We start from the raw sequence: 20,161 nt of genomic DNA, 5'->3' as shown, positions 1-20,161 counted from the left end.
GTCCCTTGGAAAACGATTGGTCTTTCCCTTTCAAATATATGCTTACTAATAAAGTGAGAGAAATTGCGTTTAAATTAATTCACAGATTCTACCAAGCAAAGTGTGTGCTTAAGCGGTATAAACCAGATATTGAATCTGAATGCTCCTTCTGTAAAAAGGTCAGATGAAGATATTTCCCATTCAGGGCTCGACAATAACGATGGCCTAGGGCCAGTAAAAAGTAACGTCGGGACAGTTAAACTAGCAACTCACTGGCCCGATCGGGCCACTGCAAATTATTGATTGAAAAAAAAAATTGCATTGTAAAAGTTAACATCCTTCATATGTTTTGCTATCTGCTAAATGCATAAATAACTTTGCAGCTCGTGGGGCGCAGTTGGCAAATCAAGAGTTGAGGAGTGACGAGTGGTTTTCAAATTGTAATTCTCTAATCTCTATACATTTTTTTAACAAGGCGCAAGACAATAACGTGAAGATGGCAGCAAAGTAGAGCTACGAGCTCAAACGGAAGCAACTTTTTTTATGGAACGAAGATGCACTGTCGTTGGTCGTAGGGATGGGCGTGGTTAATCGGATATCCGAATATCCTAAAGTAAGTTAGTATTCGAATACTGTTTTTCTAATAATTGAGCCTTCTGTCATTTCGCGCTCAAAAAAAGAATACGGAAAATGGCTAGTAAGCAGAGCGATGTGTGGAGGTATTTCGATGAAGTTGATGACCAAAAGAACGTTAAATGTAAAATATGTAATGTCAAACTAGTGTACCACAAGTCCACCAGCTCAATGCAGAACCACATGAGGTTGAAACATAGAGAAACTACTTTGTCGTACTCGAAGGACAGACAAAAGCAGCCCCTCATCACCTCATTTTCTACCTCGAAGCGCAGCTGTGACCCCACAAGAAGCGAGCACATCACGCAGTTGATCGCGACGATGATAACTCAAGACATGCTACCATTGAGCTTTGTGGAAGGACTGGGCTTTCGAGAATTGATGAAATTCCTGGAACCAGAATACAATGTGCCCTTACGAAACACAATCACGGTGAGGGTCGAAAATAAATATAACGAGAGGGCCCAAAAGCTAAAAGCGGAGCTTGAAGTCACAGAAAATGTAGCTATCACAACAGACGCGTGGACTGCTCTGACAACAGAGTCATAAACAGCCATCACCTGTCACTACATCTCCCCGGACTGGGAAGTTAGGAGCGCAGTGCTACAGACGCGCAGCTCCGACGAAAGGCACACAGCACTAAACATAGCTTCCCAACTTAAAGCAGCGACAGAAGAGTGGGACATAGCGCACAAAGTGACAGCCTGCGTCCATGACAACGCCAGTAACAGTGTTGGCCAACCAGGGCATGTTGGAGTGGGAGTCAGTCCCCTGCTTTGCTCATACGCTCCAGCTGACCATCAATGAAGACTTTAATGTGGCCAGTGTGAGTCGGGTGGTGGGAGCAAGTGGGAGGCTGGTGAGCCATTTCCATCGCAGCACTGTAGCGACAGCAGGGTTAAAAAAACAAACAGCAGCAGCTAAATCTGCCTTTACACAAGCTCATTGAGCACTGTCCAACACGTTGGAACTCGATCTGTGACATGTTTGAGCGTCTCCATGAGTAGAGATGGGCAGTGGCAGCGACCCTCTCAGACAGAACCATCACTAAACTGAGTGATGCCAGGACCCTGGGGCTCACGGATGAACACTGGCAAACGATTGAAGACATCATGCCTGCACTCCAGTCTCTAAAGTGTGCTACTACAGCATTGTGCAGCGAGACCCATGTGTGCATTTATGGAGCACCCCGTGACACACAGCTTCCTGACAAGGCACCTAATCCCAAACTCTAGAGTCCCGAAATGTTGGGGACTTCAAGAAAGCAGTGGCAACCTCGCTGAGAAAGCGCATAGTCCTAGACGCTTCAACTGACCCCGGTAATTGTTTAATTAATTTAATGTTTGTTATTACCAAATTAATGTGTATGTATAGCCTATGTGCGCATTATATTACAAAAAAAAAAAAAATAGCCTGTATGATCCATCCCGGTAATAGTTCATTCCGGTGACAGGCATAACATTGGATTATTATTGATCTCATACAGGCAAGGCAGCGCTCATTGCCACAGCGCTCGATCCAAGACACAAGCACCTGAACTGTGTTTAACAGCCTCTCCACTAGGAGATCAGGGAAAGGCTGACCAAAATGTGTCAAAATTCACACCGATAATGCTCAGCCAGATGCCTCTGAGGAGCAGCCGACGCACTTCCGCACCCACATCGCCACTGCAACACTCAACACACGTTTTGGAGAGGACTACTACAATGATAACGATATCCAAAAAAAGTGAAGTTGCGCTGTATTTCAGCGAGCCATGCATCCCACCACAGGCCAAGCCACTGGAGTGATGGAATACCAACCAGGGCCGGTACAAAAAGCTTAGTGTCCTGGCAAAGCAGTAGGCCTACCTCGCAATACCTGCAACCTCAGTTCCTGCCGAGCGAGTCTTCTCCACTGCCGGCTTGCTTGTAAATAGACTCTGTAATCGCCTCTCTCCTGAACATGTTTATATGCTCATTTTCCTGCATCAAAATGCGTAGGTCTAATGCAGTTGTGTTTTATTTTATTTGTTACCAGTAGCTATGTTGCCTATCGGCTATTTTTGCGTTATTGGCCAAGTTAAAGGGGCAATTGACTGTTTTTTGGGGGGTATTTCACACTGTTCCTTAAGGTCTCCAAATAGGGTATGTAACATTGGTTGGGTTGAAAATGGCCCGGGTGCTGTTCTATGCCCACTGACATATCCTCTGAAATGTTCCCGGGAAAAAACACTAGCTTTTCTCCTTTTATGGTATACTCATTAATATTTAGATAAGCTGCGCGCTGATTGGTTGGTTTTCAACGAGTGAATATGGGGAGCAAAAACGCAACACGGCCAACAGCAGCACCCGCTGAAATACCGAAGTTGGAGACTTTAAATAAAAACGTTCAAATAAATCTATTATGTCTACACAACACTGTTTTCAACAGATTGACTATATATCATTTGAAATGATAGCATTACTTGTTTCCACTTCTGTTGTTGAAGCAAACTGGATTGACTTGGGTGGGTAGAACGTTCGGCTACAGCTTAGCAACCAAACCATATCCTGATTCTACTCAACTTCAGTTAGCTAACCTGGTATGCTATATTATACAGGAAACGTTAGCATTGCTAATAACTGTTAGCACAACATCATACTGTCCTTATAGGTGGTTGCAATGAGCATACGGTCGGAACAGCACCTCTTTCCAGGTTCAGCTTCCTAGCAAATCCTGCTTGCAATTGTCCAAGGTTGTCAAAACTGTCTTGGGTGAAATGTTCAGAGCAAATGAATGATTGAGTGTCGAACTTCGCCGGGATCTTCTCATAAGACAACAGCAGCCATGCCTGTTGAATGTTTGGCTCCTTGGGAAGATTGTGAGTGTTAGCCTTCCCTGTAGGCTACAGCCTGGAACACAGCATTTACGACCGTGGTCCATTTTCAATATCCTTGTTATAATTCAAAAAGTTCTTTGTAATTCCTTATAATAGCTTACACAGAGCAGCGCGCAGCTAAACTTGTATCGGAGAGAGACGCTACCTCAGGCTAGTCTGGATGTAAATTCTGGGGCGTGACAAAGATACAGACCAGAGCCAATAAGAGGGCGATCACTGGTCCTACGTAGGGCCGGTAGCTTTGTTGAAAAGCTAGCGTTTTACAGCCAAATTTTTTCTTTTTGAGATTTGAATAGGAAAGAGGTGTCAATGGACTTTGATATTCACGGTATGTTCATTTTACCCACCGAACTGTCGTTATTCAACTATGACAAGGTATAATCGGTTTTGCAGTCAATTGCCCCTTTAAGAGCTACGTCTGAAGACGCATGCGTTTTTTCAAGTTCATTGTCTTTGCGTCATGTTCAATAAATAGGCCTACGTGTAACATTCATTTGTTTTCTTTATTCAATCCTTATTTAATCTAATATTTTAACAGTCGCAATTATTGCCAGAATGTGTGGTGGTTCATATGTTTAATTTAGGCCTGTGTTTTGCGTCATGTCAGGCTAATTAGGCTACATAGCGGAACTACAGCAGCATTAATACAAATAGATTATCCGGATATTCGAAAATAATTTCGGATACTATTCGAATAGTGAAATCATGTCAAATCTCCATCCCTAGTTTGTCTATGTTCCCGTCTAAAGCAGACAAAAGTGGATATTTTTACATTTTAAAAGCACCTATTGACGCACCTATTGTCGAACGCACCTATTGACAACTTGATAAAGGTTGTGTGACAAATGTTTCGATTTGCAAGTGTCAAAAATATGTTATCATAAACCTTGTTGTCTTATAAACACCGTAACGTCTTTGCTACTTTACGTTTATAACATTTATTTTTAGGTTCTTATAAAATTAATTACACAAGGTGCTCAACCGAGTATGGCTTCGTGGTAAGAGCGCAGCCTCTCACTCAGACAAAGTGAAATCGCATCCGCTCACCGCGATTTAGTGGAAGTATATGCAAAATTAATACATTATTATATGATAATATAAGCTAGCGGTTGAGGTTTTGGAACATGCTTTTGCAACCGGGAAAGGGATGGACACATTTGAAGGCTGGTAAAACTGGAGAAATATGTAGGCTATGTGCTTGTGTACGATCTCATATCTGTATCTATCTCTGTCTATCTAGCCTTTGGCAATCTATCAGTATCTCTGGCTCTGTCAATGAATGTATTCTATAGCGTCCGTAAATAGGCCTATGTCTCCTCTCTATAACCTACGAATATTATTGATTTCAGATGTCTTAAGCGTTTGAATAAAACGCCGTTTGTCTCAGCTGCTCGTGTGACGTTCGATGCGTCGGACGTCACTTCGACACTGATCACATGGTTTTTGCCCATTTGAAGCTACGCTCGACACGTTTGTATCGGTACCAATTGTTTCGAAATGTCGATACCGCTTCGTGAGCACGGTATCGAGCGTAACATCACTATTGACAACACTGCTGATAGGTTAAGCTCTCCCTGTCAATACACATGCTAGAAAGAGGCTTGCTAATGTTGTTGCTAATGACAGTGCTAATGCTCTGACATTCTGATTCCGCTTCGGATGCCATCATGCGGGAGCTCCGGTCGTACTATCAGTCCTTCACTAACCAATCAGCATTCATTAGCAAAGTGCTAGCGTGTTATGTGCAACAACCACTCACCCTGTAAGAAATCAAAAGGACATAAGTACTCCAAGTAGTAATAAGTAATCCATGTTGAACATGCAAAAACTACAGGGGGTTGAAGGAGTAGCCTACATCATGCGTCCGGATTGCACCTCCCGGAAATAAGTCTCTGCGGGTTGACATGTCTGCGTATGTGTACTCAAAAAGCCGACGGAGAAAATCCGCATCCTACTTTGTGTTTGGGCTACGAAAGACCTCCACAGATTTAGTTGCAGTACTGCCAGTAAAAGTGGGATGCAATTGTTAATTTAGAAATTGTTGTGGGTTAGTAATGTCCTGGTCTTGCAACACAACATGAGCACCGAGCCGTTTGTATTTCACCTGACGATGAAACTAAAACCCAGGACCGGTGATGTGGGACTTTAAGGCTCTAACAAGACTATGTCTGCTTTAGGGTAGACAAGGTTGTGTCCCACCTCATTAAAACGCAACCAACGGTATTGCTGTGGAGGTACTGATAAGACTCTTTTCAGGTTATTCATTGCTTCACCGTCCGTAGCAACACAGTTAATAAAGTAGCTTAATATGCTAGTGTGCGTTATTTGGAGCCACCTTTTCAGGTCGTCCTCCCATCCCTCGACAGTAGAAGGCAGAGGCATGATCAAATTGTCCCGTTTGAGGTGTAACAGGCTGTGTTCCCACATGTTTTATTTCGCCTCAGAAATTAGCTTGCCGGAATGACTTTATGAGCGTTACCATGACAATCGCCGGCTCCGGAAGTCGGCCCATAATTCAGGAAATGGATCATGGGAGCTAGGAATAAGGTGGATAGTCCTGGTTTTCTAGCCGAGGACATACACAGCGGAATACCTTAAATCCTACAAAGGTTTGAAGGCCTATAACCAGATGGTGTGTGGATGGGTGAGGGAGACGCAGTACCAAGTTATCGGCCGTTGTGTTGTGAAAGCCAAAGTAAGTAATGCAATAACGTCTTTAATCAACCTAACCTTAACTGAATGATATAATTGAGATATAAACGTATATAAACATTTCGCAATACCTGACAAGAAATGTGCCGAACAAATCCGGATGTTGTCCAGATTTTTCCCTCGTAGATCTTGGTTGAGCTTTTCCAACCACAAGTGCCTCCTTTCCTCTGATAATCTCTGGCATTCCTCTCCCTGGTTTTTAATAACTTTTGGAAGTCGATAATATTCCAAATGTTTTTCTCGGTCTGTCCGGTTGGTACAACCTGCAACACGGCAATAGTTAACCATTTTTCTTGACGACGTTCGGGAAATACTTGCGTGCCTGTGCTTTGTGCCTCCAATATGGCGACTTCCGGTCTGATGACGCATCCTGAAAACCCTCTTCTTTAAATGGCTCTGAATGACTAAATGTATTGCCAGTGCCACATGTTTACTTTTATGCATTTAGCAGACATATCTTAATTCTGCATTTATTGCAGCTATTTATTGATTCATTAATTATAATTATATAAGTATATTTATTCATTTAGTATGGACTGAAATGTCATTCATACGAGAAGCGTCGGTTATCACTAGGCAGAATGTGCCTATCACGGCCAAGCCTGTATGATTGCAACCCGTCACGTGGGCGCGGAGACGCCACCAGATTGGTCGTGTCTCAGACCGGGAGAGTTGTTTTTGTTGCCAGGAAGCCCCTTATTTCAGCAAGATAAAGGGAGTTTTGTAGCTTGAAGGACAACAATTCCTATTCGTTTCTAAAACAATTGTCACTCTACTAACCGGCTTTACTACCTAAACAAGGTTTTGGACTGGAAAAAAATACACTCGTGAGTTTTAATGTTTGGATCGTTCCAGCCGTAGACATGGACAACTACAGTACCTGCTAGACTAGTCTAGATTTCATGGCCGATTGTAGGCTACTTAAGTCTGGCGAGTGTGTGTACACAATCTGATGAAATAGTGAACTAGCTCACTAGACATGCTAGTCATGCTTCTGTGTTCGGTTAGTTGTGTAGTTTTCAGTTTTTGCTTAAAAGCAACGTCTATACTACTTAGTGCTAGTTAACCAGCTGGCTACGCCCCGGCAGCAGTATGTAGATTTCAACAGCTGTAAACGCAAACTTTGGCCTGTCAAAACAACAAACTTCGAAAGTATTTTTTTTAACTACGTTTGACTTTCAACATAGTTGAGAATTGCAAGACGGCTCGTTTAATACCATTACAGTTGGTAAATCTAGTACAACCCAGCTATATCTGTTTTATTATTAAGCTATCCATTCAGACTACTCAGCTTGACGTCATTATCCGCTAGTAAATTATTTGCTACACGTCTTCAAAATAAAACCTCTGTGATACCATTTGATGAGATTATTATTCTACTACTACTGTATTCCAAGATGCAATATTTATTATCGACTTCCGCTGTTACTAAAGCTCACAGTCTTTTCTGAAGTTGCATAATTGTAGTGAAGATGGTTATTGTCTGAGTGAGGAAATGTTGGTGCCTTTGACGTTCTGTTCACACAAATGCACCAACAATAGGTTCAAGCCACTATTATTAGTTATGTTGCTAGTTAGATTCATGTTAAATTCACCCTAAACTTACGTTGAACATCTTCCCATCTTACTGTTTGTTTTATTTATTACCATAATTCATTTAAAGAAAACAACCTCTGTTTGCCACTAAAAGTATCATGCAAAATATAATATTCTAGACTGAGTAGACTGAACAATCATAGACTAACCATAATCTAAATTCTTATTTCTAGCATGACACAACCAGATAACAACCCATAATTCACCAACCCATCATTCACCACCCCAGACCCACCTTTCTGTGACGGGTTGTATGATTGATCCGACCTCTTGCCGTCATGGCGATGGATGAAGGCGCGCGGAGCTGTCTGCTACGTTCACGCTCCACCCTGGAGCAGGACATCAAGGCCACCTACTTGATGGATCACATGATCAGTGATGGCGTGTTGACTGGAGATGAAGAGGATATCATCAGAAGCAAGGTATGTTCCAAGACAGGAATCTAACTGCATTTGACTGATCTCACGTGAATACATTAGTGAAGGCTCAAGAGTGAATCCTCACCAATCCAGCCATTTTAGAGAAGAAAGTAGGGGTGGGACAGATTTTTTATCGAAGGTAATTTATATTCCCAAAGGGAAATTGCAGTGTTACAGCAGTACTGATCTTTTTTTTTTTTTTTACCAATACAAAATACACAGGGCTGTAAAACACCTTTGTACAAAACCAAACAATTTAATGCAGGTGACACACATATGTACCCTCCCTCCCTTTCTCCAGCCCACCAGAAAGGAGCAGGCTGTATATTTGTTGGAGCTGCTTTTGAGGAAGGATAACCGGACCTACATCTCTTTCTACAATGCCCTGGTCAGGGAGAGCTATGGAGATCTGGCCGGCCTGCTACACAACAGTCTACCCCTCATCTCCCCTGAGGCCGAAAAGAGCTTCTCTGATGGGGGGACACCTCATGGTGAGTGGTTAGGGATTTAGATCAATAAGGGGGCAATAACCTTTTCACTCCTGGAGTGCGTGTTTGATTACCTTGCAACCAAAGGAAAATGAGACCAAATCCTGGAGCAATTTATTTCTCTATACTGAATTACTGTAATGCTCAGATGAATTGGAGCAGATTGTATGTTTAAATAGTGAAGAAAATCAAATAAGGCAACTGTACGGGGGGTGTTGAATCTGTAACTTCTTCATATGCAGTCAAATACACTATTTCTGAGCTACACCCATCCAACTGTGTATATTTTGTCATATTCATTTATATTTTTTGTTCCACATTTGTAAAATGTAGTATGTCCTTGTTATTGACTATTTTATTAAAACTGTATGATGAAAGTCGGAAATATACATGTGCAAAATACATGTGCATGCGTGCAAGCATTTTGTACCAAATCAAGCTGTCTTTCCATCTGTATGCACAGACAGTGTGTCTCTATGTTTCTCCATAAACCCTTTTCTGTCTCCTATCCCCCCACTTCTTCTCCCCTCGCCACTCCAGTCCAGGCAGTTCTGAGCGAGGGCGGGGTGCCCCAGAGGCCTGTAGTGTTTGTAGTCCGGCAGGAGCTGGTGAACCAGGTGAAGGAGAAGCTCTGGCGCCTCAACCAACAGTCTGGATGGGTCACCGTCTATGGCATGGCCGGATCTGGCAAGTCTGTCCTTGCTGCTGAGGCCGTCCGTGACCACGCTCTCATCACCGGTAAGGGGAGGGGGCAGGTGGGCAGGTATGGATGTTGTGACATGAACACGAGCCTGAGGTAGGTAGATATTTCTTTTCAACCTTTCTTTAAATCTCCCTCCCTCTACTCTCTACTCATTCCAGAGTGTTTTCCCGGAGGGGTCCACTGGTTGTCCATCGGCCAGCTGGACCGAGCTGACCTCCTGGTGCGCATGCAATCTCTGTGTTTCCGTTTGGAGCAGGACCTCCAGTCTGTTTCGCGTGCCCCCAGCTCTCTGGACGAGGCCAAGGAGCGCCTTCGCTTCCTCATGCTCCGCCGGCACCCTCGGTGAGTGGGGCACACACATCCATAGAGGCAGCCCCCCCTGGAGGGTACACATGCCTGAGGACTGGAGGAAGAAGTGATGACAACCGTAGTTTTGTTTTGTCTCAAGGACTCTGCTGATACTTGATGACATCTGGGACCCTTCGGTCCTCAAGGCTTTTGACATACAATGTCGGGTGCTTCTGACAACTCGAGACAGAGGTCTAGCCGACTCCGTCAGTGGTAGGTATTTAGACGTCTCAACGGGGTATGGCTATATGGACACCAACACACCATGCATGTATGTGTGTCTGTTGTCATACTCAGGTGCCAGGCATGAGGTGCAAGTAGAGAGTGGTCTTGATGAAGACAAAGCCTTGGAGATCCTGTCCCTCTATGTCAACAACAAAGTCCAGCGACTGCCAGAACAGGCCCGCAGCATCGTCCGAGAGTGCAAAGGTACAGAGATACAGACACTCGCCTCACCGGAACCATGTCACACATTCTCCACCGAACAAGCTGTCTTTTTAGTCAATTCCATTCATGACTGTCATTTTCCCTGGGAAAAAACAATCCCAAACCCTTTGTTCAAGCCAATGGACTCCATGCCGACTAATTCAAACCCCCCCCCCCCCCCCAAACACACACACTCCCAAGGTTCTCCCCTGGTGGTGTCCCTGATCGGCGCGCTGCTGAGGGAGTTCCCCGACCGCTGGGTCTACTACCTGCGGCAGCTGCAGCAGAAGCAGTTCAAGCGCATCAGGAAGTCCTCCTCCTACGACTATGATGCCCTGGATCAGGCCATGGCCGCCAGCATCCAGGTGCTGCCAGAAGAACACAGCACGCTCTACAAGGACCTCACCGTCCTTGAGAAGGACGTCAAAGTGCCTGCCAAGGTTAGCTTGGGGCCGGGAAAAGAACAGGTTGTTAGCGGCTTGACTATTGAGCGAATAGGCTTGGGGACTGTGTCTATCGAAGTGAGAAAGGTAGGCTAATGCTAATTCGAGGCCGGACCGACAAGGCTCAGTGTCGATTACGGATGGGGGTTCCTACGAACCTGTGTGGTCCATACTGATCTTAAAAACACAGTGGTTGTGGGGGGAAAAAACCTTGTAATGCTGCTTTGCAGGTTCTGTCGATTATGTGGGGCCTGGAAACAGAGGAGGCAGAGGATGTGCTCCAGGAGTTTGTGAACAAATCCCTCCTGTTCCGAGATTGTCACCACCGGCCCTACCGCTACTACCTCCATGACCTCCAACTGGACTTCCTGGCTGAACAAAACCGTTCTCAGATAGAAGTGAGACCCGCTGTCCCTTTACTCTGCTTCCCAACCCCCCTGTAGCAGTCATACACCTACCCACCCCTTGTAGGTGGTTTGTTTTTATTTGACGTTGTGTGTGTGTGTGTTTTTGATCTGACATTGTGTGCTCTAGAACCTTCACTCCAAGGTGGTGCGTCAGTACCAGCAGTACTACAAGCAGTCTCCTCCCACCTCAGACGATGAGTGTTCCTATTGGTTCCGATTCCTGCCGTACCACATGGCCAAAGCTAACCTCACGCAGGTACCACACACACTGTACTGTGCCTGAATATGTCGACTTTGATCAAACAAACTGCCTATGACAAATGAAAGTGGTATTTTAACTTTTCTGTCGCCCTCTTCTCTCGATAGGAGCTGTACTCTCTCATGTTCTCCTTGGACTGGGTCCGAACTAAGGCTTGCCTCATGGGCCCTGCCCACCTCATCAATGACTATGTGGAGTACGGAGACATACTGGACAAGGAGGTCTGTAGTCACTAACGGGGCGTTCACACTGCAGCGTTTTATAACGCTCTGCACCGCTGGCCTTCCCACAGTGCACCGTGCTCGTGGGGCGTGTTAGAAAAGTTAATACAGAGTTGTAGTTCTCTAATGTCACTGTTGTAGTTTTTGTAAAACGGTGTAATGGATAAGTGTTCAGACTTGGGTTCATGTACTTACAATATCGATCATTATTGATATAAATATCATGACTCCTGTCTCGATCAAAATACAGCTTTTACACGGCATGATGCAAGGAATCAGATACGCTGACTAGATGTTGCATGATGTTGTCAACTAAGCTATAGTACAGCACTTCATACATGTTTCCAGTAACATTTGCTAGGTTATGGCCACTACACATTTACTGTATGGCTAGCGAGTGACTGCCAACCAGCATTTCAACGTTGAATGTCAATCGTGTGCCGGGTGAACTAGACTAGATAGACTACTGTAGTATGCAGCTAGCACAGACGAAAGTTAGAGCTACGTAGGTAGCTAATAGGACAAGACTGAATTTAACACACTAGGGACACCGACAACCCTGCGCCAGGTATATATTTTTTGTTAATGTCTCTTTAATCGTAAAGAGGCGTATAAAACAAGACTGGATGTGTAGACACATAAACGATAAGTTTCTCCTACATCTTGAAACCTAGAAAATGTTTACCATTACCAACGGTTCCTACGTTACAAGAAACAAGAAACCTATCCGATCGGCCAACGCTAGCGTTTTCACGCTCCTCATTTACATAAAGTTGAGAAAATCCAACTTGCAACGCTCCGCTCGCCTTCCCACAATGCCCTACTTGAGCGTCAACGCCTGGTTTCATTGAAAATGAAACTAGCTGGCCCTCCCTCCCCCAGAACAGCGAGGTGCGCAGCCAGTTCCAGGAGTTCCTGTCCCTGAACGGCCACCAGCTGGAACAACGACCATTCCCTGACGTGGTGCAGCTGGCGCTGTCCCAGCCAGACTCTTCCGAGGTGTACAGGCAGGCCCTGCTGCAGGCACAAGAGGGGGCCAGCAGGGGGAGACTCTACTTCGACTGGCAGTATGTCCACTCTTCTCTCACTGTTCCGCTCTCTTCTTTTGTTTTACAGGCTGACGGATATTCTTTTTCTGTCTCCCTCTCTTCCTCTCTATCTCTCTCTCCGTCTCTCTCACTCCCTTCCTCTCTCTCTCCTTCCCTCTCCTCTCTCACTCTCTTTCTCTATCCGTCTCACTCCCTCTCTCTCTCCTTCCCTCTCTCTCCTTCCCTCTCTCTCTTTCCCTCTCTCTACCCTGCTAACTCGCTCACTTTCTAATTTTCTCACTCATTCAGCCACTCACTCGTCTTCTGTCTTTTTTTTTTTTACCCAGCATTAATTGACAAGACAAAACACAGATAAACCTGAGCAAGTCAACAACCATTTCATTCTGCATTCCCCCCTAGGAACAAGAGCAGCCGGGAGAGTCTGTCTCGTCTCATAGTCCAGCCTCACCAGGGCTCCATCTACCATGCCTGCTTCTCTCACGATGGTGCCAAGATTGCCTCCTGTGGTGCTAGCCCCAAACTGCGGGTATGATGGGTCTGAAGGTTGGGGCGCAGGCGCACCGATGTTTACAAACAAATGGATACGACCAAACACTCATCCAACTAGCTGTGCCATAGCTGACATTTAAATGTTTTTTTTTTAACAATTGATTTCATAACTTGACAGCTTTTTGCACGATGGAGTGTACAACCCCAATATCCATTTTTAAATGGCTGATAATGCGTTCAAATACTTAAGATCTGATTTGGTTGGGCAAAGGTATTCATTTGTGTAGGCGTTTTTTGTGTTTTGTCAAACGTGTGAATGGTTTTTGTAAGTGTTTTTTACATTGTGTGTGGGTGTGTGTGGTCCGACCATTGTTCCCAGGTGTTCAAGAGCAACACCGGGGAGAAGCTACTGGAGTTCCAGGCCCATGATGACGACATCATCTGCTGTACCTTCTCCCCTGATGACCGCCTTCTAGCAACCTGCTCCAGTGACAGGAAAGTCAAGGTACCGTGGATAACTTGGGTGTCTCTGTCTGTCTATCTGTGTCTGTCTATCTCCGTCTGTCTGTCTGTCTTCTGTCTGTCAGTCTGTCTATCTGTATCTGTCTATCTCCATCTGTCTGTCTGTCTGTCTATCTCCATCTGTCTGTCTCTGTCTGTTTCTGTTTGTCTGTTAAGTTGGTAAGTTGTGTTGACCTGTTTAGGATCTACTCATATCTACTCTTATCTAAACTTATTAAATTAGAAAGAAACATCTCTTTTGATGTAGAATCTCCCCTGAAGACCGATGTGAATATAGGCTTGATTCTCCATCCTCTCACAGATCCAAACTGGACAATGCTCTGAATGTAGTATTGCTGCCCACTTTAGATTTGGAAGTGGGGCATCTCTCAGGATTCACAGTTATTTCACTTCATTGTCCCTGCAGAGTACAGAGTCGGGCATCTCCATTTGTTTAGCATGTATGCACTGTGCCAGGATAAGACCAAGAGTCTGAGTTTGTTCAGTATCTGTGTACTGTACCGAGAAGGAGCCGGGTTGGGCTTCTGTGTTGGTCTAGCATCTCTACTGTGCCTCTGTCCCAGGTGTGGAACGTGGAGCGTGGGACTCTGATGAGGGTGTTCGAGGACGAGCACGAGGAGCAGGTCAACCACTGTCAGTTCACCAACACACAACGCCGCCTCCTGCTGGCCACCTGCTCCAACGACAAGTTCATGAACACCAAGGTGTGCGCGCGTGGGGCTGGTCGACACGTGTACAAGTCGCTCCTCAAAGTCGACTCCTGCGATGGCTTCATTGTGTCCTTCCCGTTTTCTGTCTACAGTTGTGGAACCTCAATAAGCCCTCCTCCCAGAACACTATGTTTGGTCACCTGGAGCCTGTCAATCACTGCTGCTTCTCCCCCAACGACACCTACCTGTCCACATCGTCCAGCGACGGCACGCTCAAGGTAGGAGAGCCCACCTGGATCCCTAACCAATCTCAAACACTGTACAATACTTGGGTGCACTTTATTTGACTGACCCACTGCTGTGAATCCAGTGTTCCAGTACTCAGAAGTGCTTGTGTGTGTCGAACCTAACGTACCTTAATTACTTATATATTTTCAGTGTTTGAATTGATATGTCGTGAGCTCCTGTTCATGGCTACCCGCCAGCGTTTACATTCTGAAGTGTCTTCTACGGTGGCCCTGAAGTGCATAACACACGTCCCTAATATGAGTACATCCCCCAAATGAAAACACTCCCCCCGAATACGAGTCAACACCCCCCAAATCGGTTTTCATTTGGGGAATGTGCTCATATTACGGGGGTGTGTTTTGCACTTCAGGGCCACCGTAGTCTTCAATTGTTTTGGTACGCATGTCACTGGTATTGGAAATGGAAGTGTGCCGCCGTCAGTCTGTGTGCGTCTGTTGCGTTTCAGCTGTGGGAGGTGTCCTCAGCCAACGAGTGGAAAAGCATCGACGTCCAGGGTTTGTTCCCCGAGCAGAGCGACGGAGAGCAGGCTGAGGTCATCGTCAAGTGCAGCTCCTGGTCGGCCGACGGCGAACGCATCATATGCGCTGCCAAGAACACCGTCTTTGTGAGTCCATCTCTATTGTGTGGATGCGTCGTGGTATGTGTTCACGTGTGTGTATTTACGTGTTAATGAAGTGTTCGTCATCAACTTTATGCATTCACAATCAATACACGCAATTTAGCTCCAGTGGCCAGAAAGTCTCTATCTCTCTCTATGTCATCCATCAAGACCTTTCGCAAGTCAGCCTGTCTGTCACACTGAGCCAAAGGCCCAAGACAGCTTGTCTTTCAAGCTTGGTATTTTGGCCTGGCCAATCCAGTCCAGTGGATGGAGTGAGACTGACAATGAGCCCCTCTCCGGAGGCATGGAGAGGTCAGTAAGGGTTGTCAGTATGTCTCTCCATCACCAGCCAAATGTCAGGTGATGAGTCAACTTGTGTGTTGACTTGCTTGGGCTCTCGTCAGAGGAATATAGCCGTTGGATGTTTGCAGTTGTTTTGGCCATACTAATGAGTCTGGAACATTTAGCCATATCTGGATTGTTTATTCTTCTGGTTTCTTTTCTACCAACATCCAGCCCATATCTTGACAGAAGAAACCTTGATATTTATTATGAGATCATTCAAAAGCTGGCACTGTCCACCGAGCACAATAAGACATTTTTGACAAGCAGTAAAAAATTAGTAAAAGCAATCCTGAATTATTTCAGAAATCACCTGACTAAAATCCCCACTTTTATACCCTTTAATGCCTCTATATAGAAATAGTAAGGAATCACGATGACTCACCCACGTTATACTAGTATCCAAATACGGGTACAGAAGATTTTTGGGGTAAACACACAGATACCTAATGACATCTCTGCAAACCTCTATGAATGTACCGTTGGGTTTTTAACAGTGGAGGTTTACTGTGCTGCTAGCAGACTAGGGTGCTGTTCCTGAGACAGGGGGAGCTTTAAATCACACAAATACTGTCTCAGTCCTGTAAGGCTCGAGTAGCTTATGCTTGTCCCCCAATATGATTTGATGGCAGGGAGATTGACTCGTTAATATCTGACTCCAATTAAGAATTGTGCGTATCCCGTTACCTGTAACCTTGAGTGCTAAATGGCCAGTTACATGAATCTCTGACGTAGGTTAGAATTGTATGCTTGATCAGGGCAACAACCTTAAAGTAATCTTTTTCACTAATCAGAAGTTTATTTTGACTATGGATATGGACTTAACCACCGTAACAGTATGCAAACTGACCCCCAGCGACAGTGTTAACTTCGGAGCATAGAAAACTCTACTGAAAGTGACTCAGAGGCTTTAAATGCAAAATGATTTTTTTATGATCTAAATCACATAAAAACAAATGTATTTGTAGATCCATTACAAGCAATGTCACAGAGAGATTCACATACGCCCAAAGAACTGCCCCGCAACCAACCTAAACCCTCAAGGAAGACAAGGAAAAAAATTGAAGAAACCTTACAATGAGCAATTCAGTGAGATATCCCCTCCAGAGACGGTTAGTGAAAGACAGGTGCAGGACACATGCTAAACATAGTCATACATCAAGAAAAGTGCCAATGTAAACACTGAAACACTGAAATTCGATGTTCAACTTGAGTGAGACTTGGCGAATGTCAGTTAAACCAGTGATAGCGACAGGGCTGGGGTGGTGTGATTGGCGCAGCATCACAGGACAGCCAGGTAGATGGACCGGAAGGGAAGGGACCAGAAACTCTCTTTGTTTTCCATCGATGTAGACCGATGTCCACTTGGCGACTCGGTCCAATGTTGGCAGACTGTCATGGACCAATGTCCACTTGGCGACTCGGTCCAATGTTGGCAGACTGTCATGGACCAATGTCCACTTGGCGACTCGGTCCAGTGTTGGCAGACTGTCATGGACCAATGTCCACTGGCGAACAGGTTCAATGTTGGCAGACAGGCGACCAGGCAGATGTTGACAGCTCAACTCCCCACGCCACAGGGGAGGTGTGGATGGGTGTGCGAAGGGGGACAGAGAGAAGAGAGCAGGAATGAGAGAATGCAAAGGAGCAACTAACAGTTCCAACAACAGTAAGGGTGAGATCCCCACCCGTCAACTGAACCCTAGTGAATCTGAATCGCAAGATAATCCATACACAATAATAATGAAACAAATCAATACAAAACATACCTTCAGAGAAATAAGGTTAACCAAGGTAATCACAATGAAACGAGGCGCTTAACACACTGGAGTTCGTAGAGTGAACAATACTCAGTGGTTGGTATAGCTTTGCCATATTTACACCCAACCGGCATACCCAAATAGGGACACTGGCTGTATGAAAGAAAGATTGCCTAACGCATACAAATTATATTTGGACCATCATGGTTTACTCAAAGGCTGCAGTAGACCAAATGGGATGCTTTTACAAGACCAGGGAATATGTACACACATTTGGGACTTCTGCATGCATAAACTCTGCAAACCCTGTAAAGGCACACAAATATTACTAGAATGTGATACGTAAAATAAGAAACAAAAACATATCAAGCATGAGATTAAATGCTATTTATAAATATATGACATTGAAACACAACTTTTAAGGATACTGACATTTCCACCACAGTTCACCTTCCACTTCAACTGTTGAGACCACCTCTCCAGTAGTGTGTGCTAAAAGATGTGATTGTCATTTAACATGGCAGTCCCTTTGGTGCAAATGAACGACCAATGACAAAGGGGTTTCTTATATACTATTATTATAATTAGTCCAATACGCTGTTCTTATTGGTCCATAGAAGTTCTCAGAAGTCTGCAAAAACGTTTCTGAAAGTTCACAGAGGTCTGCAAACGTTTTTTACGGACCGAGCAACAAGCGGTTGCCTTGGAGATAGCGATTGACCTTGACCACATGGCGTCTGCTCCAGATTCATCGTGTTGATTTGGGATTTTCCCACGTATTGTTGTAGTATACAAGAAACCAAATATGGACGGTCTCGGTCAACAAACGTTTGAACAAATCTCTGCTTACAAAGGCGTTTGCAGACCTGTCAAAGTGCACATTTGCAGTTTGATCATTCAGGTCTCTGCCAATACGGCCCAACATTCCCCAAGTACTTTCCCTTCTGTCTGCTCTACGGCTGCATCCGGTGCATGCTAATCTGTCTCACTGAATGATTCAAATACACACCAATTGCAGAAATAAGTCCGATTTATTGCCCTAGTTTTCTAAATGGCCAATGGTTGTCCAGGAGCAAGACCAGACAGAAGGCTTGTGGTTGGCCAGTGAAATTGCCAGACGGTCGCCAATAGGGATGGCCTGCTAATCGCAGGAGGCACGGCAACACCCGCAGCACATGGCACGGAAGATGCGAGCAAAGACGCGCCTCGCCCTCTTAGCCCTGCTGATGGGGACTTCTGGAAGAGCAAAGCGGAATCTTAATTTGAGGCATTATTTCACGATGTAAAATGACCTCACGGTCTTTGTGTATGTTTCCTACTTGGCTGGAGGACCTTGCTGGGGACGAAGGTGAGAGCCTCATCGATGTGAAAGCGGGTCTCAACAATTGGGGCCTTGTTTATGGCAGTGCAGACCTCATCAATAGCAGCCTCCTCAACAGAGGTGGGGACCTCAATGATGGGGTTCTTGACAAAGGGGGCCTCAATGATCCAATCCTTGACAATGAGGGCCTCGAAAATGGGGGCCTCAACAATTAGAGCTTTAATGATAGCAGTGCAGACCTCATTAATAGCAGCCTTCTCAACAGAGTTGGGAGCCTCAATGATGGGGGCAACCACTTTGTCAGGATTTCCAAACAAGTCACCATCTATAAATATGATTGGTCTTTAGTATGTAAATAAGTATTTACGGGGGTGACAGCTTGTTGTAGGGTATAGTGCACAGATATGTTGGCAAGTTTAGCAAGCTCTTCATGAAACCAAAGAGTGAGCCAAACAACCGGACGCCAGCCTTCTTCATCATCTTTTTCGGTTTCTTTCCCTCACACACAGTGGCATTTGCTTTCTGGTGTTGAAAGCAGGCGTGCCTGTCGGGTTGAGATGAATCCTCCAACCAGGTGTTTGTGAGGTGAATGTGTGGTATCCACCTACTGACCTACCGTTCCTCCCATTCTGTTCCACCGCCTTGATGTTCCCCTCCCAGGTGTTTGAGGTGCAGACGGCGGCCATGTTGTTGGAGATCCGGGCCAGCCGTCTGAGCACGGTCCAGTACTGCCACGCCTGTCCCAGCAGCAATCTAGTGGCCATAGCGCTGTCACACTATGCCGTGGAGGTGAGGGACACGCACACTCATACACTGGCACCTTCTGTGCACTGTGACAGCGGCTGTCATACTCCATGGAGGTAGCCTGTGACCTAAAGACCCAGTTGGAACTTTGTTTTGGGCTTCAAAGATCGATACAGATTGATACAGAGAGAGAACTGTCTAAGATGCAACCCACCATAAACACTGTGTGTGTGTGTGTGTGTGTGTTCATCCAGCTGTGGGACATTGAAAGTAACAGGAAGGTGGCTGACTGTAGTGGTCATCTGAGTTGGGTCCACTGTGTCCAGTTCTCTCCTGAAGGATCTCGACTACTCTCCTGTTCGGATGACCAAACATTCAGGGTAAGAGAGAGAGAGAGAGAGAGAGTGTGTCCATGCCTCGTGGATTGGTGTGTTTGGAGGGAAAAAAATTGGATATAGGAGTGTGTGAGAGCGTGAGAAGGGACGAGAGGAAATGTAGAGGAAGAGAGAGGATACGTCCGTGTGTTTGTGTGTCTCACAATCCATATGTGGGATCTGCCTGCGTATCTAATGAGCTCTCCTGTCATCGTTTCAAAGCAAACCTGACCAAATGTGTTCCGATCTCGTACTTTGATGACTACGAATCCCACAGTTGACTGAGACTGTGAGGACTACAAGTCCCACTATTGACTGACACTGTGATGACTACAACGCTCTCTCTCTCTGTGATCCTCAACTCATTGGTGTTCACCAGTTCACCCTTTCTCATACCATTACATTGTACCACCTATCAACTCTTCTCATACCATTACATTGTACCACCTATCAACTCTTCTCATACCATTACATTGTACCACCTATCAACTCTTCTCATACCATTA

At 45.2% G+C, this 20,161-nt stretch overlaps 2 protein-coding genes and 1 pseudogene across 4 annotated transcripts in view; 2 read left to right on the top strand and 1 right to left on the bottom strand.

Annotated features, from left to right (window-relative positions):
- LOC146276854 (uncharacterized) overlaps positions 1-6,387 on the bottom strand; it is a 52,341-nt gene extending 45,954 nt beyond the window's left edge. Inside the window, exon 1 of the mRNA XM_084701114.1 lies at positions 6,256-6,387. The gene's annotated coding sequence lies outside the window, so the exon portion shown is untranslated. The remainder of the gene's footprint in view (positions 1-6,255) is intronic.
- Positions 631-2,919, top strand: LOC146276855 (E3 SUMO-protein ligase ZBED1-like; annotated as a pseudogene).
- apaf1 (apoptotic peptidase activating factor 1) overlaps positions 6,045-20,161 on the top strand; it is a 36,980-nt gene continuing 22,863 nt past the window's right edge. For 2 of the 3 annotated variants that reach the window (XM_084701111.1, XM_084701109.1), the window contains exons 1-19: positions 6,842-7,011; positions 7,954-8,202; positions 8,501-8,690; positions 9,228-9,425; positions 9,549-9,732; positions 9,839-9,951; positions 10,036-10,167; positions 10,366-10,604; positions 10,838-11,005; positions 11,142-11,270; positions 11,381-11,494; positions 12,377-12,561; positions 12,943-13,069; positions 13,412-13,537; positions 14,118-14,258; positions 14,357-14,482; positions 14,959-15,117; positions 19,198-19,326; positions 19,536-19,661. In XM_084701111.1, coding sequence (XP_084557237.1) covers positions 8,059-8,202; positions 8,501-8,690; positions 9,228-9,425; positions 9,549-9,732; positions 9,839-9,951; positions 10,036-10,167; positions 10,366-10,604; positions 10,838-11,005; positions 11,142-11,270; positions 11,381-11,494; positions 12,377-12,561; positions 12,943-13,069; positions 13,412-13,537; positions 14,118-14,258; positions 14,357-14,482; positions 14,959-15,117; positions 19,198-19,326; positions 19,536-19,661 — 2,730 coding nt within the window. In that variant the 5' untranslated portion in view covers positions 6,842-7,011; positions 7,954-8,058. Of the gene's footprint in view, positions 6,168-6,841; positions 7,012-7,953; positions 8,203-8,500; positions 8,691-9,227; positions 9,426-9,548; positions 9,733-9,838; positions 9,952-10,035; positions 10,168-10,365; positions 10,605-10,837; positions 11,006-11,141; positions 11,271-11,380; positions 11,495-12,376; positions 12,562-12,942; positions 13,070-13,411; positions 13,538-14,117; positions 14,259-14,356; positions 14,483-14,958; positions 15,118-19,197; positions 19,327-19,535; positions 19,662-20,161 lie in introns of those variants that run through there. The other variant, XM_084701110.1, reaches the window with a different exon arrangement.

This window comes from Hypomesus nipponensis, chromosome 7, assembly GCF_054491055.1.
Source record: "Hypomesus nipponensis isolate SF chromosome 7, ASM5449105v1, whole genome shotgun sequence".
Classification (NCBI taxonomy): domain Eukaryota; kingdom Metazoa; phylum Chordata; class Actinopteri; order Osmeriformes; family Osmeridae; genus Hypomesus; species Hypomesus nipponensis.
This window is presented reverse-complemented; position numbering and strand designations above follow the sequence as displayed.